General features: G+C 35.5%; 5 protein-coding genes across 8 annotated transcripts; 4 read left to right on the top strand and 1 right to left on the bottom strand.

Annotated features, from left to right (window-relative positions):
- The first annotated feature begins 446 nt into the window (after positions 1-446).
- On the top strand, positions 447-2,766 carry LOC105969197 (ARM repeat superfamily protein). The gene is made up of 2 exons (XM_012993946.2): positions 447-1,131; positions 1,735-2,766. Exons 1-2 carry the CDS (start codon positions 686-688, stop codon positions 2,582-2,584), a joined length of 1,296 nt encoding a protein of 431 aa, XP_012849400.2. The 5' UTR covers positions 447-685; the 3' UTR covers positions 2,585-2,766.
- Positions 2,767-3,491: 725 nt separating this feature from the next.
- LOC105968859 (UBP1-associated protein 2C) lies at positions 3,492-7,414 on the top strand. 3 transcript variants are annotated; one of them, XM_012993540.2, is made up of 2 exons: positions 3,492-4,895; positions 6,909-7,414. In XM_012993540.2, the coding sequence occupies exon 1, from the start codon at positions 3,686-3,688 to the stop codon at positions 4,892-4,894; it is 1,209 nt and encodes a 402-aa protein (XP_012848994.2). In that variant the 5' UTR covers positions 3,492-3,685; the 3' UTR covers position 4,895; positions 6,909-7,414. The 3 variants fall into 3 exon arrangements, with proteins under 3 accessions (XP_012848994.2, XP_012848992.2, XP_012848993.2); XM_012993538.2 differs by lacking the exon at positions 6,909-7,414 and adding an exon at positions 5,552-5,899 and having other exon boundaries at positions 3,514-4,895; XM_012993539.2 differs by having other exon boundaries at positions 3,558-4,895; positions 6,916-7,414.
- Positions 7,415-8,244: 830 nt separating this feature from the next.
- On the top strand, positions 8,245-10,849 carry LOC105968527 (uncharacterized). 2 transcript variants are annotated; one of them, XM_088827538.1, is made up of 7 exons: positions 8,269-8,401; positions 9,206-9,353; positions 9,518-9,677; positions 9,762-9,887; positions 10,011-10,082; positions 10,175-10,332; positions 10,428-10,849. In XM_088827538.1, the coding sequence occupies exons 2-7, from the start codon at positions 9,261-9,263 to the stop codon at positions 10,563-10,565; spliced, it is 747 nt and encodes a 248-aa protein (XP_088683664.1). In that variant the 5' UTR covers positions 8,269-8,401; positions 9,206-9,260; the 3' UTR covers positions 10,566-10,849. The 2 variants fall into 2 exon arrangements, with proteins under 2 accessions (XP_012848614.1, XP_088683664.1); XM_012993160.2 differs by having other exon boundaries at positions 8,245-8,401; positions 9,518-9,887.
- A 3,582-nt stretch (positions 10,850-14,431) lies between these two features.
- LOC105968860 (protein trichome birefringence-like 38) lies at positions 14,432-16,995 on the top strand. The gene is made up of 5 exons (XM_012993541.2): positions 14,432-15,017; positions 15,173-15,344; positions 15,973-16,148; positions 16,242-16,400; positions 16,482-16,995. The coding sequence occupies exons 1-5, from the start codon at positions 14,695-14,697 to the stop codon at positions 16,777-16,779; spliced, it is 1,128 nt and encodes a 375-aa protein (XP_012848995.2). The 5' UTR covers positions 14,432-14,694; the 3' UTR covers positions 16,780-16,995.
- Positions 16,996-17,087: 92 nt separating this feature from the next.
- Positions 17,088-18,532, bottom strand: LOC105968861 (50S ribosomal protein L34). The gene is made up of 4 exons (XM_012993542.2): positions 18,199-18,532; positions 18,032-18,108; positions 17,475-17,586; positions 17,088-17,374 (listed from the first exon to the last, which is right to left on the bottom strand). The coding sequence occupies exons 1-4, from the start codon at positions 18,471-18,473 to the stop codon at positions 17,245-17,247; spliced, it is 594 nt and encodes a 197-aa protein (XP_012848996.2). The 5' UTR covers positions 18,474-18,532; the 3' UTR covers positions 17,088-17,244.
- Between the last annotated feature and the right edge of the window lie 3,985 nt (positions 18,533-22,517).

Genomic DNA, 22,517 nt, shown 5'->3' on the forward strand with positions numbered 1-22,517 from the left:
CTATTTTTTAGTGAGCCCTGCCGAATGCGAGCCCTATTTAATCACAATTACCCAGATTAATTTGGAACTCTCTAGAGAGTAAAATACTCTTTAATCCAAAATATTATCACTTTTTAGAATTTCTTTTTTATTGCATATATATTATCTATCACTTTAGAATTCAAACGCTTGTATTAATTTTAAATTTTATCCAAATCAATCAGTTAGGTATAAACCGTATATATATAAATATTAGGTATCACAAGCTAATTAAGTCCAAAAAATTAGGTTCCCTCCACTATTTCTTCCCTACTCCTTAGCATTCATTTGACTGTTGACAAAATTACATCAATGATTAGGTCATACCTCATCAAGCCAAAGTAAATTCCCACAAACCACAAGGGCATTACGGTAACTTCACACCTTCACTTGCAATAAAATATATTCATTACAGTTGATGAAAACGTAGCAGATATTTGTATTAAATTGAATTTTCCCATGAAAACAGACAAGATTTCTTAGGCTGCATGTGCAAGAGATCTGCTCCCTTTTGTATTTACCCACAAAGTCTTCTTCCCCCCTTTGTTTGATTCTTGATCAACTTTTTATTCTCTCTCAACCCTAAAAAAGTCAGACTCAGAATTGACTAATCGAAATTAGGCAGCCACAAGATTTTTTTTTTGGTCAAAAAATAAATTCTTGAAATATGTCAGATTCTTCTTCTTCTTCTTCTTTAACTAATAGTAATTGGCTCTTTGCACTAAGGTTCTTTACTCGTATCCGACGGCTCCTCCGCTTACGGCCAGCCGATAAGCAGCTTCAACCGCCGCAGACGGCGGAGCAGAAGCCTGTTGTTGTAGATATGGTGGTTGTGTGTAAAGAAGCTGAGATTGAAGAGAGGAGGGAGGAAATATTGGATGATCATCGTTTGCAGAAGTGTGTGAAGATGCTTCATTTTGGGGGGTGGGATGATAAGGAAGCGGCGGCGAAGGAAATTAAGGAGCTGGCGGAGGAAGGGATGAAGCGCCGGAAAATTACCATGGCGGAGCTGGGCGTTATTCCGCCGCTGGTTGCCATGGTTGGGTCGGAGGTGGCGGCGCGTCAGATGTTGGCTGTTCGGGCTTTGATTGAGCTCGCCAATGGTTCTTTCACGTGAGTTAATTAATTCATTAATTACTTTCTGTTAATTTGAAGACTCCTTAATCAATCATCATTTTTGTGCAATAAAAGATAATTAATTTCGAAATTAATGTTTTTTAATTAGTGGAAAAATGAAAAGTTTGGGAAGGAGAAAACAGGGCAATATGAACTGTTTCATTGAAACTCTTTTTGGTGGGATTTATTTATTTATTATTTATTTATTATTTATTTAAAGAATTAAATGAGATTAAATTTGAGTGATAAGGAAGCCTAACTGGTTGGCTGACTCAACTGCAAAGAAAAGGTACCAAACCATAATGGACACCTAATGGCCATTATTGACTTGTTGGTGGTGGTGGGTGGGGGGCGGCCGCCGCATTTTGCCCCGCCCCTAAATTCGGTTTTCGGTTTATAAGTACTTTTAAATGATGAGTAGTTAGTTTTTGACCCTCATTTTCAAAGGCAGATCTAGTTGGGAGAATCTTGTTGACTTATCTTCATTGCATAATGTCTCTATCATCTGCATTGGATCATATATAATATATTTATGTAATTTTGTTCCTTTTTCTTCAATTAAATAATTAAATATCATTATTTGTGTTGTTCCTTTGTTAGGAACAAGGCTCTAATGGTGGAGGCAGGAATCTTGTCACGAATACCCGATGACATCACGACAGCCCTAGACGAGACAGCTAAGCGAGAATTTGCGCAGCTCCTCTTGTCGATTTCCGCCCTAGCCAACAGCAAATTCTCCCTCACCTCATCAAGAATCATTCCCTTAATAGTCTCCATTCTCGAATCTTGCTCAACTATCGAGACCAAAGATTCTTGCTTGACTGCATTGTACAATCTCTCTTCGGTTCTAGAATATTCCGGAAGCTTGATCGCTAAAGGGGTCGTCGACATTTTAATTAGGCTCTCCACGATAAAAGAAGCTTCCGGAAAGGCCTTAGCAACTCTAGGTAACCTAGTCGTAACCCTAGCAGGCAAGAAAGCACTCGAGCAAAACCCGATGATACCCGAGTGTTTAATCGAGGTTATGACATGGGAAGATAATCCGAAAAGCCAAGAGTTGTCGGCTTATATTTTGATGATTTTAGCTCACCAAAGCTCGTTGCAGAGGCAGAAAATGGCTAAGGCTGGAATTGTGCAGGTGCTTCTAGAAGTGGCACTTTTGGGTAGTCCGCTTGCTCAGAAGAGGGCTTTGAAGATATTGCAGTGGTTTAAAGACGAGAGACGAATGAAAGTGGGCCCACATTCGGGCCCTCAGGTCGGGAGGGTTGTGATTGGTTCGCCGGTGAATCGGAGAGATGTCGATCAAGGGAAGATTTTGATGAAGAAAATCGTGGAGCAGAGTTTGTATAAGAATATGGAGACGATTACTACTCGAGCCAACGGTGATGGCGATTCTTCGAAGCTTAAGGCTTTGGTGATTAGTTCGAGTTCTAAGAGCTTACCTTACTAAGTACATGATGCCTTTCTTTTCGGGCTCTTTTTTTTTTTTTTTTTTTTCTTTCTTTTGAGGTTTAGAATCCTCAACAAAGGGAAAAGGATGAGTTGATCTTCTTACATTGCACTTCTGGTGCAAATGAAAAGAAGTGTTTGTTGATTTTGATTGTAAATTAAAGGGGATTTTTCAGTATTTTACTTTTGCTTTATTAAAATTGTGGAATTATGAATTATGATCATCTATTCATTCATCTGATTAAGCCAAAGGTGACACTTTGAGTTTGATCTGATACATAAATTTTAAAATTATTTCATCCAACTCAAATTTTTATTAGGTAAATTACGGTCATCCTGAGGTAATGTCAAATTAAGAAAATGTAAACATCCTTTTGTTTAAGTAATTACAAGCACCCCTTAACTAAGAATTTTTGTACATGTCCACTCTTATAGTGTTAAATTTAACATAATATTCTAGATTCCATGCAATGTTCTCTATTTTGTACTCGTTTTGTGCAAAAATGCAGTTTCTAATGCACACCCCAATATGATATTTACAAGCCAAGAGACACATCTTATAATCATCTTGTTTCAAAACGTGGAGTTCGAATGGGGGTAAAACGAGTACAAACTGGAAAACATTCCATATAATCTAGAAGATTCCACTAAATTTGACATCGCAATGATGAACGCGTAAGAAAATTCATAATGAGGGGTGATTGTAATTACCCAAACATGATGAGTTTTTTCGTAATTTGATATTAGCTCAGGGGGTTTGCCGTAATTTACCCTTTCTTTATAACAGGCCAACAATCCAGTTCAGACTGGGCTAATGGGCTTATTGAGTTTCTCTTCCCTATTCATGAAAGTCCAGTTCAGATACTAACAAAATAAGACCCAAATAGGCCACAACAATATTACGGAATACGACGTCGTTTGGATGATTCAGAAGTAAGGCGGTCCGAATTAAAAAGCTAACAAAACGCTGCGTTTTGGTAAAAGAACGAACTATAAGTAGAAGAATCCTTCTCCATAGGGTTCCGAACGAAACCCCCATCTTGCGTGATTTATCCCTAACCTCTGTCCTAGGGTTTTCCTGAAGAAAACTTACTTCTCATCAATGGATCTTACTAAGAAACGCAAGGCTGACGAGAACGGCAGAGCGTACCCGTTGGGGACAGACCTCAACAACGCCATGGCCGCCGCGCCACCGCCGCAGATGAGCATCTTATCTCCCGAAGACGCCGAGAAAATCCTCGAGCCATTCACCAAGGAGCAGCTCCTACCTATTCTACGCGCCGCCGTCCTCCGCCACCCCGATGTCTTGGAGGAGGTGCGCGCCGTTGCCGACGCCGATCCCGTCCAGCGCAAGCTCTTCGTCCGTGGCCTCGGCTGGGAAACAACCACCGAGAAACTCCGCCAGGAGTTCTCCGCGTACGGGGAACTCGATGAAGCCAACTCTATCGTAATTACCGATAAGAACACTGGCAAATCCAAGGGTTACGGATTTGTGACGTTTAACCACATCGATGCTGCGATTTTAGCCCTAAAGCAGCCGAATAAGAAGATTGACGGACGTATTACGGTGACTCAGCTTGCCGCCGCAGGCAATTCAGGTAATTCCCACTCTACCGACGTGGCGTTGAGGAAGATTTATGTTGGTAATATTCCGTTTGAGATTTCCTCCGAGAGGCTGTTGGCTCACTTTTCGATGTACGGTGAGATCGAGGAAGGGCCGCTAGGGTTTGACAAGCAGACTGGAAAGGCCAAAGGGTTTGCGTTTTTCGTTTACAAGACAGAAGAGGGGGCAAAGTCTTCACTGGTCGATCCAATGAAAACTGTCGACGGGCATCAGTTGGTTTGTAAGTTGGCTACAGATAACAAGAAGCAGAAGCCAAATTCTGCTGGACCACCAGGTGGTGTAGCTCCGGGAATGTCGAATTCTGGCCACATGGGTATGCCAGCTAGGAATTACGGAATGGGAGGTTATATGGGGTATGGTCAGGGGCCTAATATGCCTCAGCCGCCACAACAGGGTGGTATGATGCATCAGAGTGCAGGCTATAATGCCGGCCATGGCGGACCAGGTGGGCAGGGTTACGGCGGTGGATATGGTGGTGGCGCGTCAATGTATGATGGTGCCGGATCAGGGGAGTATGGCGGAGGTATGGGAAATGCTGGGGGCTACCGGATGCCGCCCAGTAGTATTGGAATGCAGAGCTCAGGCGGTTATCCAGATGGCGGCAACTATGGATATCCACCCCCTCAGAACCACCCAGGGGGGCCGGGGCCCAGGATGCCAGCTTACCAGGGCATGCCACCATATTAAGGTAATTGATGGATGATTGAGTAATCATCACCTATGGTGCTTATGTGACAGTTGCATATGATAGGTGGTTATTGATTCTTTTTCTGATTTATTTAGTGTAACATATATTGGTAGTTTTGTTTCTCATGCTGATAACTGTCTAATACTGACCAAGGATATGCAAATAGTGCTTAATTGCAGGCGAATACGAATCTGAATCTTATTTGTTGAATTGAGTGATATTAGTTGATGCGCATTTTTATATTGACTTCTAAAGTGGTGGTTTAATTGTATAGATAATTAATGCATATATTACTACTAAGTATGCAGTACCACGTGTTGTTTTCGTAGACTGGTTGCCGATTGTGGTTTAATGTGTGTTTACCACTATATGCTGCACCACGTGTATTAAATAAATTTTATGTATCCTCACGATTTCTCTTGTCTTGTTGTACCTTTATTAAGTTCCTTCTTGCTTGCGATGATGTCGATTTCCTTATAATCTTCACTTCCAAATAATTGAAGTGATCTCAATCACTAGTGGTTTCTTCTTTTACATGGTTAAACGAGTTCAGCAATGCCTCATTCTGGATTGTTTCACAATTTTAGCATGTGACTTGTTTCTTGAGTTTTGTGATTTTGAATATTGGATTGAGTTTTGAATGTTTATGTGTTCAGGTATTTTGACAGCTTCTTGGACGCAAATGTTTTAAATGGTTGTGCTGATTATGTGATTGCCGACTATGAAATCTTTGGTTGATAAATGGACTGCTGTAGATCTTTGGCTGCTTCCTTCTTCTGTGTCACCTTTTAAGTTGTGGATTTATGAGCTATATATGTGCTAGAGTGAGCTCAAACTTGTTACTTGAGACATTGGTGTATTACTTGATAAGTGGCCTGAAGTGCTCTAAACTTGATTTTGCTTTTCATATCTTGAATTTCAGTTTGTTTTTGTTTTCCCAGTTTTACTTTATAGTTGTTGTAAATGCTACTTATGTTATTTTACTGTTAGCTTCTTCTTGTTGAGTCTTTACGTTTGTTGTGTAATTGTGTTATCTGCTCTTTGAGAGCCTTTGCCTTTAGTGATGCATTGCTAAATTCATCTATAGTTTAACTATAGTTATTCGTAAGTGATCGTAAAATATCTTGAGTGAATTTCAAATTCTTCTAATCCAATCCCAGTTATCTTACATTTTTTTCTATTTATATAACCCAAGAACCTCCATTCCCCACGTTCTATAAAATGAAATATAACTTCATTTTTTCCCCTCAAATTTCTCACCGCTTTTCCTTGACCTTGTGCCAGATAGAAGAACTAAGAAAACATTTAGCAGTAATAACCATCATGGGCTTTGTAAGGTGTCTTCTGTAAAATAATACTCATACAGCCGGGAAACTCGGCTGGGCCTGCGCTTGAACTCCTTACCCCACTATCAATGAGGCCAAAACCAGCTTCTTATGCAACATTTCAGTTAAGATGTTTTTTCTTTTGATAATGGATTAAGATACTGATGGCAACAAATGTGAATACGCAGCAAAATGGGCATGTGGCGGTTTTTGTGATTGATTTTTTAATTTTATGTCTTTGGGTGAGAAATAAGTACTTGGATATCTGGATGGTTTTCGATAGTTTTAGGAAATTTGTTTATAATATAGCATGTGCATGTTGTATTGTTTTACTTGCAAGTGAAAATAAGTGGAAGTTTGTTCTTATGTGATAAAAGAATATGAATTGCTGTACACTGGTTACTGAGTGACCATGTTATTACAGTGACCATGTTATTACAGCTGAGTTGGATTTGAAATTATTTTGAGTTTCTGTTTAATGCATTAGATCTTCCATTTGCTGTTGAGTTGGAGTTTTGTCGATGATTTGTTTCACTGTTTTCATCTGTTGAAATATTTTGCCGATTTTTTTTTGAGGTGGTGTTGGAATTGATTAATTTGTTGGTTATATGGCACATGTATAGGTCATTGTAATAGTATCAAGAGAATATTTATGCATATTATAGAATCGAACTTTTTGGCTTGTTAGTTCTCAGGGGATAACGTTTATGGCGAGAACCCTATCAAAGGAATGCCAGCTCTGGACATGAATGAAGCCTAGTATGTGTGCATTCATTGTGCTTCAGCTGTTGCTTGCGCTGTTGGTTTATCAGCTTCGAAGCTCCTCCAATGAGAAACGTAGGAACTGAGTTAAAAATGTAACCAAGGTCCATGTGGATTTGGCAGTCGTGTTCCGAAGCAAAGATGTTTTGTGCCTGTCGGGACTGGTTTTGTCTGGCCCTAAACGGTCTGCAGTAATGGGGGACTGATTTTGTCAGACGTACATTTTATCAGGCGTAACTAAAGTTGGAATCTTATTAGAGGAGCGTGGGAAGGGAGGTGTGTTTATCGGTCCTGCGAGTGCAGAGTACAAGGTTCTGTCTATCGGAAGTTATTTTTGGATTTGATTGAGTTGAAGCTATATTTATGTATAATCAATGTACTTCAATATATAATCTAGTTAGATTTGGCAATAGAAATTATATCCTTTTTCAATTCTGGGCATTTTCTTCTTAATATCCTTAATGTATGTGCAGTCGACAACTCGAAGCTCTTTGTTCATCTCGTCAATGAACGGTGGTTATTAATTCACTCCTCGCTTTTTAGAGCATATTGTGCATGCCTCAGCTACATATATTTGGACTTATATTCTAACATAATAAAGCATAAGTATATTAATCCTATTAATCCTATTATAAATATTCTTATCTGAGTTTCGAAAGAAATATCTCCTATGAATTTTGCTCACTCCAAAACTACACTTCTATATTTTTGAAGTAGAAAAACTCAAGCAACCCAAATTATTTTCTAGGGTAAATTACAAGCACACTCTGATGTAGGGTCAATTTATAAAAAAATCTCTCTTGTTTGGATAATTAGTTTATATAAAAATACAGTTTTTGATGCACCACAATCTGAAATATACAAGTCAAAAAACTCATATTATGATCATCTTGCTTCAAAATGTGGGGTTTGAACGAGTACAAAAATGATAATATTCTATATAATCTCGAAGATTCCACTGAATTTCGAAATGCAAGGGTGGGATCTATAAAAAAATTTATAATTAAGAGATGGTTGTAATTACCCAAACAAAAGGGGGTTTTCGTAATTTGACCTTACCTCAGGGGTGGTTGTAATTTAGCCTATTTTCTAATATAATTTATCCTTTACGATTAAAATAACCTTATATTACTAAGAAATCCAGCAGCCACCTTCAACAATTTTTATTATTTACAATATTAATATTCTAATTTTAGGTGAGAGAAAAAACACCTGGCACATATAAATATAATTATTTGATTATTTTATTTAATTAGATGCGAGAAAAGAAGAAACCTAATAAGACCGTGTCTCTGATTCTGTTGTGCTTGTTTATCGAAAAAGTTAATAATAATAATCAGCAATTCATTAAAACCCCTAAACCTGCAACTCCCAAGGGTTTTATTTCCACTTGTCTTGGTTTCTCGAAGCTTCAAACTTGTGAGTCTCAACACATTCATCCATCATCAAATTGCTGCCTGTTATTTTACTATTTGATTCTGTTTTTATGCTTTACCCATTGAATCTTAGTGGCGATGAGTAGTTGTTTTTTAAGTATTTTAGTTTTTTGATCAATTGGGTTTCGGAGCATCGCTTTCTATGTTCAATTCAACTGAATTATATCTTTTGTGCCGTCGTCTGATTAGATTACATACTGCAATTTTCACTTAGTTATTTATGGCTGTAAGTAATCCTGCTATTCCGCTCGTCCATATTGTAGATAAACTTGTTAACTTGTGCGGAATTTTCCTCTTTTCCATTTTTTGTTGTTTTTTTGTTTTTATTTTTTACCTGTTACATTTAGTTTTTGATTCAACCGGGGTATAATCTCTGAACTCTGTGAAATTAAGCTTCATCGATCAATTTTATGTGTTTATTTCGTGTTTGCGATTTTGCTTTTTTTTTTTTTCTTTTTTTTTTTTTTTTTTGTCGATTGAAGTATTACCGTTTAGCACATCTTTTACGAGAGCATCTGTTTCGTTCGTGTTGATTGGCATATATTTGTATTGGGGTTGATCTCTGAATCTTGTGTTTTGCTTCTTTCGATGGTCTCAATGTCTAGCTTTCAATATTGTGAGTATCATGAACTTTATGCATATTACTCGATCAGTAACTTTTGAACTTTCTTAATATAGTTTCGGAAAGTATTCGGCTCATAAGTTGCGGTACTACGTGTGTTCTGTACTTCACCATTTTTTCTTCCACCTCGAGACTAAAAAAACTTATTTGTACATATTGATTTAGGTACCAAACTCTTCAAATAAGACGTGCACGCATCTTCCACAAGTTATATTGAGTCATGAATTCTGAAAACGGAAGTGTAGATTGGGTTGCTAACTTTCGCGACAAGTTTTATACTTTTTGTGCAGAAGCTGACACCATTATACCTCAGGTATCTCCTAATCCCACATTTACTGTGTTTTGGATTGTCACCGTCTTATTTATGAATCCTGCGTGTTATTCGTTTATTAGTAGTGATCGAGAGTCTTTCTCCGATTTGGTCCTTAAGCAACCTAGTTATCCACTGTGTCTGAAGCTATGTCTCACTTTGGACAGGAACCAATTGAATATGTTCGAAATCAGTGTCTTACAGCAGGCGAAAGCATCAAACAGTTCTGTACAGAGCTAGTCGATGATGCCAAGGCGGTTTTATCGGAAGATTTTTGTTTTCTTCCGAAATGTCCTAAGCAGGAAAAGAATGCTGATTCGCCTCCTCGTAATATTTCAAGTATTAATATCGATTGTAACCAGGAAAGCACATCACCCGGAGCTTCTTATTCACCCCCTTTATTATCTACAGAACCCAATTTTTCACACATGGAAAAGGGTAATATTGGTAATTTGGTGGAGTATAAGTTACCATGCGATGAAGTTACTTCTTCATCCAGTACTTGTTCAACAGAAGCAATTCACTCCTTTGATAAAGGTAAAAGGTCCATTACCTTTACCTTTTTTCTTTTTAATTATTCGTTGAACTGTATTTCACCCAAAGTAACTACTGAATCTTGAGGTGACATAATTACTACGTCTTTTTGCTGTATTTTGACAGATTCTGTCCGGTCGGAAAGCGAGTCTCCAAATGAACTCTTAGAAGTTGAACATGTGAGCGTCTCAGTTCGAGGTATCTTGATATTCGTTTTTCTATATACGTTCTGATTTTACGCTAGATTAAACTAAAGCACTTTCCGAAAATCACATTGCTTTCAATGTCAGAAAATATGACCAGTGAAGAGTCTCGAGAGAGTAGTGTTGCTGATGTAAGCAAAGAAACCGCTCAACGAGACCAGAATCTTGATGAAAGCCTCATTGTGGTGGACTCTGGCGAATGTCGTTCAGATTCTGTAATCAAGCCGTACCGCCTTACTTATCAGGTGAAATTTTGTTGGCTCCTTTTTCGAGATGTTTGATCGATTTTATACTCATCAATCATAAGTTTAAATTTAAAATCCGTCTGTTTTGCTCGCAGAAAATGTTAAAGAAATTCTGCAAGAAACGACGTTCACGTAAAAGTGGCCGTCAAGTTATTAGTGCAGAAAACGATGCCGAAGAGTGGGAGAGATTGGATGAAGAAGATATGAATGATTCCGAGTGGGAGATTGTCTGAATGGAAGTAATAATCTTACCAATTTTTGGAGGTGGATCTGATTCTAAATTGTATAGAGAGAGGAAGCATAACCAGCTCTGCTCGAGTTTATTTGCATTTTCGTTTTTCAACTTTTACTAGTACGTCTCGTTAGCAAAATATATTACGCATAATATCTATCAACCATTAAATTACCGTAAGAATTCGAATTAATTGTGCATTACGAAATTTCATTCTTTTTTTTATATCTTTTCTCATCTATTTTGGATTAATTAATTATTTACGCCAATCGGAACTTTCAATCTTACTATTTCGAGTACTTTTCGTACTTTCCGGGTGAAGTACTAGTATTTCTATTGACAAACAACTTGCCATTATCGTGGGCTTTATCTATTTGATATTTAATTGGCCTGGTCCGTAAACCTTAAAACTGGCTTTGATATGGGCTTAAAAGCCCATTGTAATTGTAATATGGGCTTAAAAGACTACTGTAATTATAATATGGGCTTATTATATATAACCGGTGCTTATATGGGCCACAAATTATTGATCCATGTTTCAACAAAAATAGTAACTAACATTGATCTGCCTATATATGAGAAAAAAGATAAACAAAACTGGTTATAGGCTTGCACAATTTTTTATTTTTTTATTTGGAATCCAACTTCCTCAATTCATTAATGGTTTATTTGATGCTACACTCGATAAAATACATCAGGTGATTAGTAATCGTTGATCTGCACACAATCACACACACACTCACACACTAATATGTATGTATGTTTAATATGGAGCAATTTTACCACATCAACGATCATCTCAACGACTCAGTGTATCTCACTGATTGTAGCATCTCAACGATTATCGTTGACCATCACCACATGTTCAGAGTTTTCATCACACACGGCAACTCTCCCACCCAAAGGTTCATACGACAAAATTTTCGTGTCGTTTGTTAAAATTGATTAATAATTATAAAATTTAATTATAATCACATACCAAATATAAAAAAATACAAAATATTTCTTTTCAAAAGGTTGTTATGTTATCACATAATTGAGTATATGTTATGACAGGTAATTCAGTGGTCACCTTTTTCCCACTCCCAAGTTGTTATCTTCAAAACTCAATTTGGGCCCCACCTAGCTCCGGCCCATAGACCACCTAACGTTGACTCCACGAGTCCGCACTATATGCCAATGGAGCCGCCACTACTGTATAACAACTTTTGGATTTATACATTCTTAATTAATTATCATTATAATTAATATCAACATTATTTATTTTAACTTATACTAGTATATAGTTTCCTAGTTTCCATAGAAAGAAACAAATTCTTTTTGACTAAATCCAGGATAATCGGACTCGGATTTGCATAGATACTCCCAATTTCATATTTGGCCCAAAAAACACGTAGGGGATATTTAATTGAGGGCTAATTGTGAATATAATTCATAGGTGAGGGCCAATTTGTGAATAGCTTGTGCAGTAGATATATATATTTTTTATCTTGATAGTCTTGTCAAGATGGACCAAAAGTAATCTGAATAAAATAATAAAAAATGAAACCTACTTTCTATGTTCACTTTCCTCTACCCAAGTTGATAAATTATTATAAGGTTAAATTGCATCAACCTCCCTCATGTAACTGGATAATTACAAAGAACTCCTTTTTTTTTTTTTAGAGAAATTACATTCACTCACCTTATAGTTTTGAAATTTCATGAACGCATTCCTACAAAAGAGTATTAATGTAAGAAATTTAGCTTATGTTTGTTAAGCTTTTCAAATTCTTTCCACACTTTCCCCAAAATGAAAATTATCTTTCTACACTATTTTCAAAAACTTTCCCCAAAACAAATTCAAATATTTCTCTCTCTAACAAACATGATTTGACCGCTACAGTGAAAATTGTCTTCACTAAAATACAAAATCAAATCACTTTATCTTTTAAATTCTTCTTCCAAAATACCTTTTTCCAACACCTTTCAGACATGATTTGACTTGCTACAGTACAAATTGTCTCCTCCCAAAACACAAACAAACTTTATTTAATTTTCAAATTCTTCTCCCAAAACATCTTTCCCCAAAATAAAATGGAAATGGAAGCCCAAAAGCTTACCAAACACAGCCTTAGTAATTTCAGGACATGCATGTAATTATTAGACTTTAAACTTTGGTGCCTTTAGTTTTCCCATTATTATAATGCATGAGTGGTTGACGGCTATGATGAAAAGATGTCATGATGATTAGACTTGTTCATGCACCAATGTACATGTCACATTTTATTTTTATTTTTTCTGAAATTAAATATAAACTGAAAATATCATAACTTTCTTCGTAAGTACTCAATCAGTTTGTTATTATTGATGATGATAGCCTTAATTTAACAGCATATAATTATTATTTTTATATAGAAAATGTTAACATAAACTTGTATGCAAAGGAACAAACTCATTTGATGTTTACAAAAATAAAAACCCCATTTCGTATTTATTTTATCACTATATTATAATTCATTACACTTCGGTGGGATAATTACAGTTTTAGTATCTCTCAGTCATCTGTTTGATCTTCAACAAGTAACAATCAACAATTAAATTAAAGTTGAATTTGAGATTTTTCTTTAAGGAAATTGTTATAAGACCCGCGTATTATTTCAAAACTTTCTAAAAACCCCCTTACTTTATCAATGACCACAAATTTTTCAAAATCGAGGAAATTCTATTCCAGAATTTTGACCCGACCCGAGTGTCAGTCATGAATTCGGTCAATTAGTTCTGTTATCTCAAAGTCAAGCTAGAAAAAAAAAATTAAAAAAAAAATATTAATTAAATAAAAATGGAGAGAATAATAGCAACATCAAGTATGGGGAAGCAATTAATTAAAAAAGAAAATAAAAGAGCTCAACCTCCATGTGACTGATTAAATCATAAACGAAACAAAATCACGGGCAAATGAATATTTCCATGCGTCATGTTTTTTGCCAACAAACAAATAATACAACTGGAAATTTATTATTTTCTTAATCATTTTTATAATTTAATTTGTTCCTTATCTCTAATATTAATGTTAAATGGGAAGAATACAGCTGCTTCAAGAAAAGTGGTCCGAACATTTCTTTTTTAAATAATGTGATTATAATACATAATTTTCAATGAGCAATCATTGTTTCTTTAACTACCGGATATTTAATACCATCATTGCAGCCAACTTGCTTGATTAGTGGGAAATCTTTCCATTTTCTTTTTCTTTTAATGTGAATAAAAAAAAAAAAAAATTAAGGATAATTTACAGTCACCTTTGAGATAAAGTCTAATTACGAAGAAATCTATCATACTTGGGTAATTTCAACCACCCATCAATTATGAATTTTCTTACACCTTCATCCTTATGCTGTCAAATTTGACGGAATTTCCTAAGTTCCGTGTAATGTTCTCTAGTTTGTACTTGTTATGTGCAAATGGCAATTTTGGATACACCACAATTTGTTATTTATAAGTTAAGAGACATATCTTATTGATCATCTTATTTCAAAATGTGGAACTCGAATGCAAACGAGTACAAATTAGAGAATATTCCACTAAATTTACCACCTCGAGGATGAACCTATAAGAAGATTTATAGTTGAATGTATAAGGTGTGTTTTCGCAATTTGACCTTTCTTCAGGAGCAGCAGTAATGTACACATTTTTTATTTGTTTACATCTATATAAAAAAAAAAAAAAAAAAAAAAAAAAAGGAAGAAAAAACATATTTCTCATTCTCCCGGCCGGAAAACCCGTGACATAGCCTCTAATGAAATTTAATAAATAATTTATTTATTTATTTGTAACACATTTAAATGGAAATAATATTATTTTATATGACAATTTGAAATCCAAGTTGCAGCCAAGACAAAGACAGACCCACAACCCACCCTCACATCACACTTTTTACTCAAATACTTCCAACATTTCACAACTCATGTCAGACCCATTAACATTAACTTGTTCTTTTTCCTTTTCCTTAAACCCTCAACAAAATCATATATATACATACATACATATGTGTATGTATATGAACAATTGAGTCAAATGATTTTTGAAGGCTAAAAACTAGCTAGTCTCCATCACTTTGTTTTCACTCTGTACCAAAAACCCATTTTCAAATGGTTTCTTTTTGGTACAGAGGCTTCATTCCTAAAGCTCTGTCAGTGGTGGCGCCACTGCTGCTGCTGCTAGGCTGCGCCGCCGCCTCAGAGGCGGCGGTACCCAATAATTTCAACAGCAGCAACATTATCAGAAGTAGAGATATTATAAGCAGTGGCTGCAATTTGTTTCAAGGAAAATGGGTCGTCGATTCTACCTACCCGTTTTACGAATCATCCACCTGCCCATTTATCGACCCGGAATTCGACTGCATCAAGTTCGGCCGACCCGACAAACAGTACCTCAAGTTTTCTTGGAAACCCGATTCCTGCAACTTGCCCAGGTATTCTCTTACTTCCAAAACACACACACACACACACACACGTGTTTGTCTGTGTTTTTCTTTAATGCCTTTTTTGTTTGTTGGATAGAAAAGTGGGAATAAATAAAGTAATTAAAATATTGTTTTTTTTTTGTTGTTGGATTATATTTGGACAGATTTAATGGGGTGGATTTTCTGAAGAGGTGGAGCGGGAAGAAGATAATGTTTGTGGGTGACTCACTGAGTTTGAATCAGTGGCAATCACTCGCTTGTATGATTCATGCCTCGGTACCCAATTCGAAAACTAGCTACGTCAGACTTGAGTCGCTTTCTTCTGTTACATTCCAGGTTTTTCATTAATTATTATAATTATTATTATTACCCTAATTTTAATTTAATTTAATTTTTATGTCGGCGAATTCATTAAAGAAGTAAAGATTAAGGTTTTTGGTTTGGATACACAGACATGATTAGTAGTTGTCTGTCATTAGAGAAGCTGATTTGATTAGAGAGTAATTGAATTTGAGCAGAGATTATGTTCTACTTTTGGCATAGGATGCTTCTAGCGACGTTTCACAATTAATAGTAAAATTAAATATAGTATTAATATTAATATGCATATTCATCATTAGTTTTTCTAGTGGGGACAAGGGCTGAACTACCCAGACGGCCAGACACATATATAATCATACTCTAATGCTACTCAAACTATTGCCGACAAATTGGTGGGCAGAAGAATGTTTAATTAGCTTAATTAATTCTTCACCCAATTTGGTGTGAAAATTAAGAAAGGGTTATTTTCGTCATCCATCATTCTCATGTGAGATTTCGAAAATATCCCGAGCTTTAATCCTTGAAAATTGAATAATTCAACATGAAAAAAAAAAAAGATGAATTCAAACTAAAGGTATATATTCCAAAAATGTTTCATTATATATACATATAATGATCATTCTTGAATATTCCAAAAATACAGGATTACGGAGTAAGCATACTGCTATACCGATCACCGTATTTAGTGGACATAACCCGAGAGAAAATAGGGAGAGTACTGAAGCTGGACTCGATTCAACAAGGCAATGCATGGAAAGGAATGGACATGCTCATATTCAACACATGGCATTGGTGGACCCACAAAGGAAACGCCCAATCGTATGACCCTAAAAACACTCGTATGTAAAACGTTAATACATTTGCAAACTGTGATTAATCGAAGCCCCCTATTTGTATTTCTTGTTATTGCAGATGGGACTACATACAAGATGGCTCCACTATATCTAAAGACATGAATCGTCTAATGGCATTCTACAAAGGTTTGACCACATGGGCCCGATGGGTTGAGCTTAATATCGACCCAGCCAAAACCAAGGTTTTCTTCCAGGGGATTTCTCCTACTCATTATCAGTAAGAAATCCTACGTACCCTATAATCGAATTTTACAGGCTTACACAAAATCAAGAAAGCTAATAATATATCTTAAAACAGGGGTAGGGATTGGCAGTCAGCATCATCATCAAAGAACTGTAACGGTGAACAACTACCCTTGACAGGATCTACATATCCAGGCGGGGTCCCACCCGAGGTCGAGGTTGTTAGCAGAGTAATAAACAGGATTAAGAAACCTGTTTTTCTGCTGGATATCACGACTCTGTCTCAGTTAAGAAAAGATGCTCATCCGTCTGCTTATAGCGGTGATCACTCGGGGGTGGATTGTAGCCATTGGTGCCTACCTGGATTGCCAGATACATGGAACCAGCTCCTATATGCAGCTCTTGTAATGTGATCTATAGCAAGATTGTATTTCGTCTTTGTTGTCTATAATTCTGTTATTTCGTTTGTAGAGTGGGTTTATTAGATTTGTGGGGATATACTCAGAAACCACGTTTGATATGTTTGAGGTAGCAAAATAAGGGGGGTGACGAATGATGATTCAACTGTAATATAATCACATATTGCATTCGTTTATGGTGTCTAACCATGAAACCGAGTTTCTTTCCTATGACTTGGTAAACAACACAGGTCAACATAGAACTAAATGTGAACCACGACGACATAAATATAATCTAGTTATCTGTCAACATAGATCTATACTGAAATAGATGAGAGCGGCAATTTCTATGAAAAAAGATAAATCATCAATCGTAATATTACACGTAAATTAGAAATGATTCATCTTTGAAGATTTTATTTGAAGGGAGGTGCGTGAGGGAAGAGAAGCGAACCTTATGAGTCTGATTGCCATCGAAGCCTAATAACCAACGTAGACAGCTGCATTTACAATGTAACAGTCATCGTTCTTATCTCCCATTTCTTCAACATGCACGCCACTCGAGCATATCAGCCCACCATCCACGATCTCAACATTCGATATTGTTCCACTAACATAGTATAGATGATTGCAACAAAATGGCAGTTATTCACGGAAACTGGTATCTAAACAAAAAGGCTCAGTATAAGTGATGAAGTGCAGTTACTTACTAAGGGAAAACTGACTTGACCTTCTCAATATCCAACAAATGCTGAACCGGTCGAGGAATTCCCAATTTAATCTGTAGTTTCATCTCACCAAATGAAACACCAGGTATCGACCCTGAAACACACACGAACAAGAAACAGCTAATAGTAACACTAACAAATAAGAAAACGATCCAACATTTCCCAACTGCAGGAAAATGCTTAACACGATGGCATACGGTAGATAATACCGATGCTGCAGATTAACACCTATATATAGGTAAATAAGTATAGCATAGTTATAATCGTGTCTGTAACTCGACTTGTGATTGTGACTAAAGTGCAATACCTCAAAGTAAACCAAGTCGAGAAATACAACTTCAAAAGGCAAATGAAATTTGAGTCGATTTACACATTTTATCTACTTGAGATACTTTTAGGCGTATTGCAGGCATGAGAGTAAAATCATAGGAAGCTTCGCGTAAACAATTTGTAAGCAATTACCAAAATTATTCTGAAAACTGATGAAATATCCAAATTCAGTAACTGGCAAAAAAAAATTAAAAAAAATTAAAATTGACCTCTTCTGAAAGCGGGAATAGAGTTTGAGGAAATGGCATCCCTACAAGCCCGCATTGCTGCAGATGTAATATCCTGCCTGTTTTTTTTTTCAATTTTAAATCAAATGACGTGATGTAAATCATGAGAGAGAAAGCTAGAGAGAGAGAGAGAGAGGAGGAAGAGAAACCCGTGTTGATCGTAGCCGACGCCCATTTCAACAAACAAGAGCTTGATTGAAGAATCGGGCACGGAGTCGGCCACTTTGAGTACTGAACTCTCTTCAGTACTCGCCATTGGAGATGCGGCTACCGCTGTAAATCGGCGTGAAACAATTCCGATTTGATTAATCGAGCGAAGTGGTGAAAATGAGAGATTTCTGAAATCGTACGGCCGGAAATTGGGTGGGGAAGCGAGAATTTGGGGGTTCGTCGCCAAGGCTCCGGAGTTGGAAAGAGCAGTCATTAAGCTCGAATTCTCCGCTTAGATTTTTTACTTGATGACGTCACGATGACTAGATGTTCACGTTTTAAATAATATGCATAGGCTATTTATTCCAAAGGGCCTTATTTTCTTCGTGGACCATTTTTCTTTCTTTTAACATAAACAAAAATTAAAAAAATAATAGTAATAAATAAAATAGTGTTATGAATTCTTAAGTGCGGATGACCACCATTACTACCATCATCAAGCACCATTACTCCCACCACTACTTCCACCATTTACTCACCATTATATGCCCATAACTCTATGTAACTCATGACCTTTCATGGTCTTACTTGTACTATATATAGTGCTCCATTGTATTAAGTTGGACACAACAAGAAGAAGAAAAATACATATTGCATTCTCTCTATATACTCTCTTATGTTCTCTTTGTTATGTTGTCTTCTTCTTCATTTTCTAACACGTTATCAGCACGAATGTTCTATTTTCATTTTCGAGTAAAGATGATCCAAAGAAGATAATTACTTCTCAACCATAGAAGATGAAAAGGGAGTTGTTTTTAAATATTTTATTGTTGTTTTAATTTAATTAAATATTAATCATGTTATTTTTGTTGTAGGTGAATTCTCGTCCAATTCACGAGTCTGTACTTCGATGTCAGTTTTGGACATGATATTGTCTGAATTTCAGAAAATGCAAAATACGAAACTTGTAGCATTTTATGTTGGCTGTTCGGAACAGATTGAATCATCAAAATCGGATCTCGATCAAGAGAGATATGCTTAAAATACTCAGCTCTGCCAGAGCTGTCCCTTGTGCAATTTTTTTTGAGATGAACATAATGTTCTAAAAATAAAATGGACGATTATAGGCCTAGAGCTTAGATTAAATATGAGATTAGAAATCTCCATTGAATATCAGTCTAAATGATAACACTCTTGAGCATTTGAGTTAATGGGTATTCCCCATTTATAGTACGATTCTTTCATGATCAAAGTACTATAACGATTTTTATTATATATTGAGGCTTGAAGCCTAAATCGAGCACGTACAATCAAGTGACTCGAAGATTTGAGTGATATATTATATATTGAGGCTCGATGCCCAAATCGAGCACGTGCAATCATGTGACTCGAAGATTTGAGTGATATATTAAAAAACAAAAAAAAAAAAAAAAAAACCACATGCTCTCTAATTTATGCAAATTGAAAAGCTCCACCAATCGAAAAAGAACTTGAAGTTCATAAATTTTAGGCTTGAAGCATAGTTTAAATAAAGGCTTGAAAGCTTATGTGGAGGCATATCAAATATAAAGGCTTGAGGCATAGATTAAATTTGAAGACTAGAATTCTCAGTTGAAAATATTAGACTCAAGGTCTAAGTGATAATCAACATTGAATATTTGAGTTAATGAGTATTTCTCACTCAAGGTACTATTATTTTATGATTAAGTACCAAGTATAGGGCTTAAGTCCCCAAATCAAGTACATAAATTCAAGGTATAAAACTCAATCCTTGATATTTGAATGGTATATATGTACTCAAAATGAGTATTCATTTGTGATACAATGATATCAAAAATATCATGAAGTTTAAAATTATCTTTGATAGTTCAAGAATGAACATAACTATAAAATTTGGTTCATTGAAGTTAAAGATCCATTGATGTCTCATGATATCACAAAATATTCGTGTTATTGTTATGTGTCTTGAGGACACAAGCCAAATATTTCATAATGAAAATGTGTCTATAAGCACCGAGCAAAATATTATTGTTTCATTTTTCAAGAAACAAGTACTTAATTTGGGGTATGTGTCTTGAACACATAAGTAAAAGTAACATTACATGTAGTTACTTATGAAGAAGAAGAGAGATAGATATTTGATCCTCTCTATAATTTGCTCTCTTTAAATCTTGTCTTGTTTTGAAAATGACAAGTAAAATATTTTATATTGATATATGTGTCTTGAAGATACATATAATGAAGAATTGTAAGAGAAAATATTCTCTAATTTATGGATCTATATTATGATCATGAAGTGACAACATAAAAATTCAAGTTGCACTCGTAATAGCAAAATAAAGATTTTTAATAGCATGTCGTACTATAATACGAGTTGTGAGCTAATACAAAACTCGTTCAATTGTTGTTATTCTTTGAAAGTGAAAACAACAATAGAAAAAAAAATCAAAGAGATATGTTGACATGAAAAGCTATCATGGTGCTCAAAGTTTATTCATTATAAATTTTCTCATCATTACAAGGGGAAGAGAGATGAGAAATATGAAAAATGATTGGACATATATCCATTTCACGATAAAGCATATTGATAAACTTTATGAAGCACCAATACAAAAGGAAAAGAAATTGCGTTGATTTTAGAGTCACGATATTGACCAATTCAATTAAAGATTTTGAATCACAAAAGTTTAGTGATGCAAATTTCACTCCAAATCCATATATATGGAGGTATGTACATAACTTTTTTATTGGTCTAGATGATATGAAATTTCAAACCAAACGAAAAAAAAGAGGATCTGATTTTCTTGTTAAAATTCCAAACCCTCTGCATATTCTGATTTTTCGAAATTTACAATTTACTGCTCAAAATTTTCAAAATTTTCATTTTAGTCCTTCGGATTTGAAAAGTTTACGATTAAGTCCAAAATATTTTTTAGAATATGCAGCTCGTTCCTCTCATCATCTGCAATTATGAATATATTTCAGCATTTTTTTTTCACCGAATTTTTAAATATTGCAGCCTTCTCCATAAAGTTTTCAAAATTTACAGATGGGTCCCTAAAATTTCAAAATTTACAGTTTGGTCCCTGAATTTTCAAATTTTTGAAATTTGATCATGTATGTTAAGAATCTGTTGGATTCTCAAACGAAGTTATGTTCAACCACATAACATGATATCATGTGGTTTGTTTATTATTTATGCTATGCAATATTTTGCACCCCTAATGGGAGATATTTCTATGGCATACATTGTCAATTGCCATTTTATTGGGACAATATTCCCGCCGTTAAGGGGGAGATAAGAAGCCGGTTCTTGTATAACGGCGTGAATTATATGAAATGATCTTTGTCTCATCTAGATTTGTGCATGGAAATATTTAAGCACAAAAGAAAAAAAGAATTCAATTGCAACAATTTTAATGTGTAAAATGCTAGATGCATTTATCAATAAATGGCAACTTGAAAGTATTACATATGTTGCAAATGAGTGCAAAAGAAAATGTCTAAGAATGACACATTGCACATTAAATTTTGCCATGAAAACGAATGTCCTTGAAGGACAAATTTCACATTATGATTGCATCGTGAATCCCTAATTGGGTGAAAAATGATTATGGTACAAAACTAACCAATCTTAATTTATACATATAAGAGGGGGAGATATATATGTTGGTTCGAATGATTAACACCCTTATAAGTGGTGTGAATACCGTTCAATTAAAGTCTACTAGCGCTAGTAGCATCATACTCTCATCCTATTACTTATCTCATTCGATGAAAGGATTCGTCTTAAAGACGATGTTGGGGGACGCCTCAACACCAATATCCATTACTATGATATGACCCAGTTATGGTGGCATAAATGAAATTCATATTTGGATGAGAAAATCATTGATGATTATATGGTAGCTACCGAGATCATTTTAAATCGAACCATTATGTGCCAATAAAGAGTTGATTGGCAAATAAATCATGGTTAGCTTGCTCTCTAAGTGAATAGAGAGGCATTTGAGACTATTAGTTCTCAATTTTGTTGTTGTACCGATATACTATCCTAAAGAATTGAAAATTCTTTTCGAACGAATATTCATGTACCAAATTGAATGTTAATATTGAGTTTGAAAAATAAAGTGGACGAGTAGTCCTCAATACCCCCTCCACATTTTGAAACTCAAAAGCGCGCATTTTGTCCATGTAGGACATTTTTATTGAAATAAATAATGAGCTCAAGCACATAAAGTATTATGAAAACTTTATTGTTGCAATATAAAATCTCTATAAGAGAAAAATACATGGTACATGAAAAGATATGGATCTC

The sequence above is a fragment of the Erythranthe guttata genome, chromosome 13 (genome assembly GCF_056151865.1).
Source record: "Erythranthe guttata isolate IM_541 chromosome 13, IM_541, whole genome shotgun sequence".
Classification (NCBI taxonomy): domain Eukaryota; kingdom Viridiplantae; phylum Streptophyta; class Magnoliopsida; order Lamiales; family Phrymaceae; genus Erythranthe; species Erythranthe guttata.